The 7,886-nt window shown below is 42.9% G+C and overlaps 1 protein-coding gene across 1 annotated transcript in view; it reads right to left on the minus strand.

Annotated features, from left to right (window-relative positions):
- Positions 1-276: 276 nt before the first annotated feature.
- LOC130360527 (interleukin-17F-like) overlaps positions 277-7,886 on the minus strand; it is a 9,575-nt gene continuing 1,965 nt past the window's right edge. The window contains exons 2-3 of the mRNA XM_056563043.1: positions 6,034-6,197; positions 277-900 (exon numbers count right to left, since the gene is read on the minus strand). Of these exons, the coding sequence (XP_056419018.1) occupies positions 663-900; positions 6,034-6,098 (303 nt within the window). The 5' untranslated portion in view covers positions 6,099-6,197 and the 3' untranslated portion in view covers positions 277-662. The remainder of the gene's footprint in view (positions 901-6,033; positions 6,198-7,886) is intronic.

Here is a 7,886-nt window from a genome sequence, read left to right on the forward strand (position 1 = left end):
GGCAGCAGTACTAACCACTGAGCCACCATGCTGCCCTTAGAATACATCTGCTATGCATGGTTGCTAAAATGGACAGAGATGTCAGCAGAGAGCACTGTGCTCATGATGACATCAGTGTTCCAAAAAGAAAGGAATTTCCTCTGTAGCATTCAGCAGCTAATAAGTACTGGAAAGATTAAGATTTTTTAATAGAAGTCATTTACAAATATGTTTACCTTTCTGGCACCAGTTGATTTAAAAGAAAAAAGGTTTTCACCTGAGTACCCCTTTAAATGGTCGCAGAGCACTTGATAAATTTTGTGCAGGTCACATTTTCTGAATTTTTTCTCTTCACAAACACCAAAAATCTAAGCTAAGTTTGGGCTAGTGTAGTTTTAGAGACTTTTCAGTTGCTTTGCCCCTTTTTTGCGCCTTTTCGCAAAAAGGCGCAAATCAAAAACCTCTTCCATATCATGTGTATTGCCAAAATCAGTGTATTGCAACTCAAAATCAGCAAAAATGTGTAAACCAAAAGGCCCAAATAAACCCTGCTGGCGCCTTTTTTGCGCCTTTTCTAGACACAAAAAACAGTCTAAAGACAATGATGAGTGTCGGCCGTAATTTCTTTTCTAATTCTTAGTAAACTTCATGGTATCCTTGTTGGCATTGATGTCCCAGGTAGTCTATGTAACAACTTGAACATTGGGTGTAGAACAGGTACAGCCCACAGTAACCAGCTGGTTCTCCAGGCGGAAGCTCTGCTGGCAGTCCGTGACCTCCCGACGGAGGACCAACATATTCTGTGTGATGGGGATGGAGTTCTTGCTGAGGTCTTTGTTGCCCTCTGGGTCGAGGCACCAGTCATGGCGACATATAGCGTGAGCGATGACAGGAGGATGTCGGTTTTCATCTTCATCCAGTCTAGGGGAAAAAAGACATGATAAGTAGTGATGAGCGGCATATGCCATATGCACGTATGCGCATGTAGATAACTACCTACCTATCTATCTATATTATCTATCTATATTAACTATCTATCTAATATCTGTCTATCCATATTATCTTTCTATCTATCTAATATCTATCTATCTATCTCATATCTATCCATCTCATATCTATCTATCGATCTATCTGTCTATCTCATATCTATCTATCTCATATCTATCTATCTCATATCTATCTATCTATCTGTCTATCTCATATCTATCTATCTATCTATCTCATATCTATCTATCTATCTCATATCTATCTATCTATCTCATATCTATCTATCTCATATCTATCTATCTCATATCTATCTATCTATCTATCTATCTCATATCTATCTATCTCATAATCTATATCATATCTATCTATCTCATATCTATCTAATTTCTATCTATCTATCTATCTATCTCAACGTACAATGGACAACGTATAATTTCCAGCATTCTTTAGACCACAAGCTGGAAACAGAGAGGGATGAGATCACTGGGATGTGTTCTGTGGGGAAAAAAAATTACGAATATTCGTAAGTGCGAATATATAGCGCTATATGCGTCATATTTGCAAATATGCGAAATTCGCAATAAATATGTGAATTGAGAATATTCGCGCTCAACACTGATGATTAGATTGACCCCTCTTATTATCTAGAAGAAAATCTACTCCAATCCCATCACAAATGGTGATTTTCTGTCACGCCCCCTTCTCATAGACTTTCGTTGAGGGGGCGGGCGTCACGAGGGGCGGCCCTGAACATGGAAGCCCGCACACAGCGTTCGGAACAACAAACTTCCGGACGCTGGGGAGCGGAGCTGCGGAAGCAGGGCAGCCGAGTACCCTTTTAAAGGGTCTTACCACCAACCAATTCATTGTCTGCAGGGACGTGCACACAGACTAGAAAGGAGGCTTGAGCCCCTGCCCTTTTGATGTCTCCTCCTTAGATTCCCCTTTTTCCTGGACGCTTTAGTTGGGTCTCTGCCCCCCAAAATGTCTGTGCCTGTTCCTGATTGTCTTCACACCTTTTATATAGGATATGGTGTAGGGCAGTGTTTTCCAAGCGCGGTCCTCAAGCTCCAATAGTGATGAGTGGTAGGTGCCATATTCGAATTTGTGATATTTCGCAAATATATGGACGAATATTCGTCCTTTGTTCGCAAAATTTCCATATTCGCTATGTTTGTTTGTTTTTTTTCCATGCGAAAATTCATAATGAAATTCACATAGTGCGCATGCGCAAATATATCTCACCAAAAAGAAGGGAGGGATCAGTGTCCAGCCTGGAAGTGCCGATATTTGCATAAAAATTTGCATAAAAAAAATAACATTTCCGTCATTATGAATATATATCACTATATTCTAAATATTCGCGAAATCGAAGTGCCGATATTCACGGTAAAAATTCGCATTTCGAATATTCGCGCTCAACACTAAGCTCCAACAGGTCTTCCTCAGTCTTTCACAGGTGATATAACTGTGCACGAACCAAAACTAGATCTAATGTGAAAACTAAGGAAATCCTAAAAACATGACCTATTGGGGGGTACTTAAATGCTTGGAGTGGACAACGGGGGTCGTGATGTCAAGACCACGCCCCCTTGTGATGTCACACCACAGCCCCTCAATGCAAGTCTATGGGAGGGGGCGTGGCAGCCACCACGCCCCCTCCCATAGACTTGCATTGAGGGGGCGTGGCGTGACATCACAAGGGGTATGGCCATGACGCCACAACCCCCCTCTGCCCACACCCAGCGTTCTAAACGAACCCTGGGTGCTAGACAGAGATCAGACATCTTATCCCCTATCATTTGGGGCAGAGTACCCTTGGGACTGCACTTGGGAAACACCGGTGTAGGACATGGTAGAAGGTCCTGAATGAAATTTTCATGAAGACAAGCTACATCTCTCATAATCTAGAGCATGACAGCAATGCATTATGGGATGTCAGCTAGGCTGGTAAGGGAGTGTCTGTCAGAACGAGGTTGACAGAGTCCAAGCTTCCTTCTGGAGGTGGTTGGAGAATTAATCAATGTAACCCAATGTTGGTGTAATCCATACTAGTCAATTCAAAAGTCAAAGACTGTTTAGGGATCATCTAAACCTGAAGTGTATCTGTCATGATGTCCGCTGTTTACAACCCCTGGATAATCTTATAGCCCAAGACAAGTCCCGAGATGACGGGATCAGGAGGTCTTTATCCGGTATTTCCATAGAGTTGTATGGGAATGTCGGACATACGTTTCCTGATCGCGTCATCTCGGGACCAGTCTTGGGATTTGAGATTACCCAGGAGTTTTGAACACTGGACATCATGACGTGTATGCTTTAAAAAGGGTAAATTGAAGTCGGCCTGGTGATCATCTGATCATTGCGGGCCCAGCTTCATAACCTTCAAACACTTCTAGCTGCAGTGTCCTCCAGTGCCATCAATATGCCAGCTATTCCAATATATGGGCCACCAATGGATGGGCTAGGTCCACCAGAGTTAGGACGCTATGTGAGCACTTTACTCTGAGAGGTACCAAGGAGAGGACCCCTCTATAGGTTGTCCATTTGCACTAATAGGGCATATGGGAAGGGATTGTCTATAAGCAGTGGCCAAGGCGGGACACTGCTGTGGTCACTGATTTGTTTAGTGGGCAAGTCCATGTGCCAACCCCATTTCCAGAAGGGCTGGGCAGATGCACTGGGGCTTTGTGAGAGTGTTGGCGGCAGAGGAGCAAGGAAGGTAAGTATACATATTTTCCTCTGTATACCACCTATCTTGACCAGAAGAGGGCTCTGGGGATCCATAGTGCGCCAATGTTTTTTTTTAAAGGGGTACTCTGGTGGAAAACAAATGTATTCAAATCAAATAGTGCCAAAAAGTTAAACAGATTTGTAAATTACTTCTATATAAAAATCCTAATTCTTCCAGTACTGCTGTATACTACAGAGGAAGTTGTGTAGTTGTTTCCAGTGCTCTCTGCTGACACCTCTGTCTCTGTCAGGAACTGTCCAGAGCAGTAACAAATCCCCATAGAAAATGTCCCCTGCCCTGGATAGTTCCTGACACGGACAGAGATGTCAGCAGAGAGCACTGTGGTCAGACTGGAAACAAAAAACTACACAACTTCCTCTGGAGCATACAGCAGCTGATAAGTAAAAGTAAAGTAATTTACAAATCTGTATAACTTTCTGCCACCAGTTGATTTGTGATTTTTGTTTCCACCGAAGTACTTCTTTAACGACAATGGAAGTAAATGTACGTCATGGTGCCGTGGTACTTAACGCACCATGGTGTACATTTACGCTCTGCCATGACCGCGAGTACTGGACCGGTGCTCGTGTCATGCATGTCAGGTTCCGGCTGCTATCAGCAGCGAGGGACCCGCCGGTAATGGCGGACATCCGTGATCGCGCGGATTTCCACCATTAACCCCTCAGATGCCATGATCAATACAGATCACGGCATCTGCGGCAGTGCGGTACTTTAAATGGATGATCGGATCGCCCGCTGCGCTGCCATGGGGATCCGATCATCCTGATCAGTGCTATGCCCTATGCATAGCATTGAAAAGTATTAGCAATCAAATTATTGCTATAAATAGTCCCCTATGGGGACATAAAAAGTGTAAAAAAAAAAAGTGAAAACATTTTAAAAATCCCCTCCCCCAATAAAAATTTAAATAATCAGTTTTTCCCATTTTACCCCCCAAAAAGTGTAAAAAAAAATCAATGCACATATTTGGTATCGCCGCATGCTTAAAAGTCTGAACTGTCAAAATATATTGTTAATTATCCCATACGGTGAACGGCGTAAATGTAAAAAAATTAAATTCGAAAATTTATGCTTTTTTGTCACATTTTATTCCAAAATAAATTAATAAAAAATTAATAGAAAGTAAAACCTAAGCAAAAGTAGTACCGATAAAAACTACAGATCACAGCGCAAAAAATTAGCCCTCATACCGCACCGCATACGGAAAAATTAGAAAGTTATAGGTGGTCAAAATAGGGCAATTTCAAACATACTAATTTTGTTAAAATAGTTTTAGATTTTTTTAAAGTGATACAATTATAGAAAAGCATATAACATGGGTATCAATTTAATTGTATTGACCCACAGAATAAAGAAAACATGTCATTTTTACCGTGAAGTGTACAGCGTGAAAACAAAACCTTCCAAAATTTGCTAAATTGCGGTTTTCTTTTCAATTTTGCCACATAAATAGTATTTGTTTGGTTGCGCCGTACATTTTATGGTAAAATAAGTGATGTCATTACAAAGTACAATTGGTGACGCAAAAAACAAGCCCTCAAATGGGTCTGTGGATGGAAATATAAAAGTGTTATGATTTTTAGAAAAAACGAAAATGCAAAAATAAAATTGGTCGGGTCCTGGAAGCCAAAATGGGCCTTGTCCGTAAAGGGGTACTCCGCCCCTAGACATCTTATCCCCTATCCAAAGGATAGGGGATAAGATGTCAGATCGCCGCGGTTCCGCTGCTGGCGACCCCCGGCATCGCCGCTGCGGCACCCAGCTGTCATTACTGCACAGAGCGAGTTCGCTCTGCACATAATGATGGGCAATGCAGGGGCCGGAGCATCGTTATGTCACGGCTCCGCCCCTCGTGACGTCATGGCCCACCTCTTCAATACGAGTCTATGGGAGGGGGCGTGGTGGTCGTCATGCCCCTGCCATGGACTTGCATTAAGGGGGTGGACCGTGATGTCACGAGGGGCGGAGCCATGACATCACGCTGCTCCGTCCCCTGTATTGCCCGTCATTATGTGTAGAGTGAACTCGCTCTGTGCAGCAATGATAGCGCAGTGCCGCAGCAGCGATCCCGGGGGTCCCCAGCAGCAGGACCGTGGCGATTTGACATCTTATCCCCTATCCTTTGGATAGGGGATAAGATGTCTAGGGGCGGAGTACCCCTTTAAGGGGTTAAACAATGGATCTAGCACTGTTCTGTGTTTTTTTCGCAGGTGTGTACAGAGTCTTACACACTGTAAAATACACATGGAGAAGCTGCAAGATGGCAATTGGGGTATTGGTCTTACAATATAGAATTAGAGACTGGGCCTTACCTGTAGTTCCATGGAGACAGGGAGCGCAGCCTCATGTTGTCTTGCGCAAAATTGATAAACGTCATATCGCTGCTGTTGAGACTGATCTGAATAAGTTCTTTTGAAAATTGACATTTTTTGCCACGAGAAATCCCGAGAATAAGGAGCAGCAAAGAGAGATGGAGCTGAAAGACAGAATTATGGATCAACACAGATACGAGCTACAGACCAGTGGTCTCGACACTGTGGACTTTCAGATATTAAAACTACAATTCCCAGCATGCCCAGACAGCCATTGTGTTAGGGGACGTTCACACAGTCAAAAGAAGTGTAAAAAAGAACACATTGGGGGGGAAACGTTGCCCAGTTGCCCATAGCAACCAATCAGATCACTTCTTTCATTTTTGAAAAAGGGCCTCTGGAAAATGAAAGAAGTGAGCTGCTGAAGTTGAGTTGTTCTTTTCTGTCTAAGTGCTCTTTGATGACACGTGTCTTGGGAACTGTCCAGAGTAGAAGCAAATCCCCATAGCAAACCTCTTCTACTCTGTGCAGTTCCCCAGACAAGCACAGATGTCAGCAGAGAGCACTGTTTTCAGACAGAAAAGAACGACTCAATTTCAGCAGCTGATAATTATTGTAAGGATTAAGATTTTTTAATAGAAGTAATTCACAAATTTGTTTAACTTTCTGGAGCCAGTTAATATATTTAGAAAAGTTTTTTTCCTTGAAAACCCCTTTAAATTCCTAGGATGGAAGCACAGCAGCACCATCTAGCCAAATGTATATGGTAGCTTCCCGGCCCTCAAGGTATCGGGGGGAGGGCGGATTGGCACATAGGAGTTCTACTGCCCAATGCTTTTGTTCTTTTTAAGATAAGCCACAGCAGAGAAGTCTGGCAACAGCTTACTCCCCTGTGCCCATTCAGAAAACACGCACACACAGCCAAGTTGAGTGTGCATGTATATGAGGGGAACGGGAGCTATTGCTGTTTATTCGACAGCTATCTAAATCAATAGCCTTAAAGGGGTACTCCCCTGAAAAAAAATAATGTTTTTTAAATCAACTGGTGCCAGAAAGTGAAACAGATTTGTAAATGATTTCTATATAAAAATCTTAATCCTTCCAGTACTTATCAGTTGCTGTATGCTCCACAGGAAGTTCTTTTCTTTTTGAATTTCCTTTCTGTCTGACCACAGTGCTCTCTGCTGACACCTCTGTCCATTTTAGGAACTGTCCGTCCAGAGCAGGAGCAAATCCCCACAGAAAACTTATCCTGCTCTGGACAGTTCCTGACATGGACAGAGGTGTCGGCAGAGAGCACTGTGGTCAGACAGAAAAGAACTTTAAAAAGAAAAGAACTTCCTCTTGACAATACAGCAGCTGATAAATACTGGGAGGGTTAAGAGATTTAAGTAGAAGTCATTTACAAATCTGTTACATTTTTTGGCACCAGTTGTTTAAAAAAAAAACTTTTTTTCAGCGGAGTACCCCTTTAACTTTTTCTAGATATCCTTTGGTAAGGCTACATATATATATATATATATATATATATATATATATATATAGATATAATACCCAACCAGCACTTAACCTACCCTTCGCTCTGTCCCCAGTACTTACCTACCCTTCGCTCTGTCCCCAGTACTTACCTACCCTTCGCTCTGTCCCCAGTAATTACCTACCCTTCGCTCTGTCCCCAGTACTTACCTACCCTTCGCTCTGTCCCCAGTACTTACCTACCCTTTGCTCTGTCCCCAGTACTTACCTACCCTTCGCTCTGTCCCCAGTACTTACCTATCCTTCGCTCTGTCCCCAGTACTAACCTACCCTTCGCTCTTTCCCCAGTACTTACCTACCCTTCGCTCTTTCCCCAG

Source organism: Hyla sarda, chromosome 3 (genome assembly GCF_029499605.1).
Source record: "Hyla sarda isolate aHylSar1 chromosome 3, aHylSar1.hap1, whole genome shotgun sequence".
NCBI classification, from domain to species: Eukaryota; Metazoa; Chordata; class Amphibia; order Anura; family Hylidae; genus Hyla; species Hyla sarda.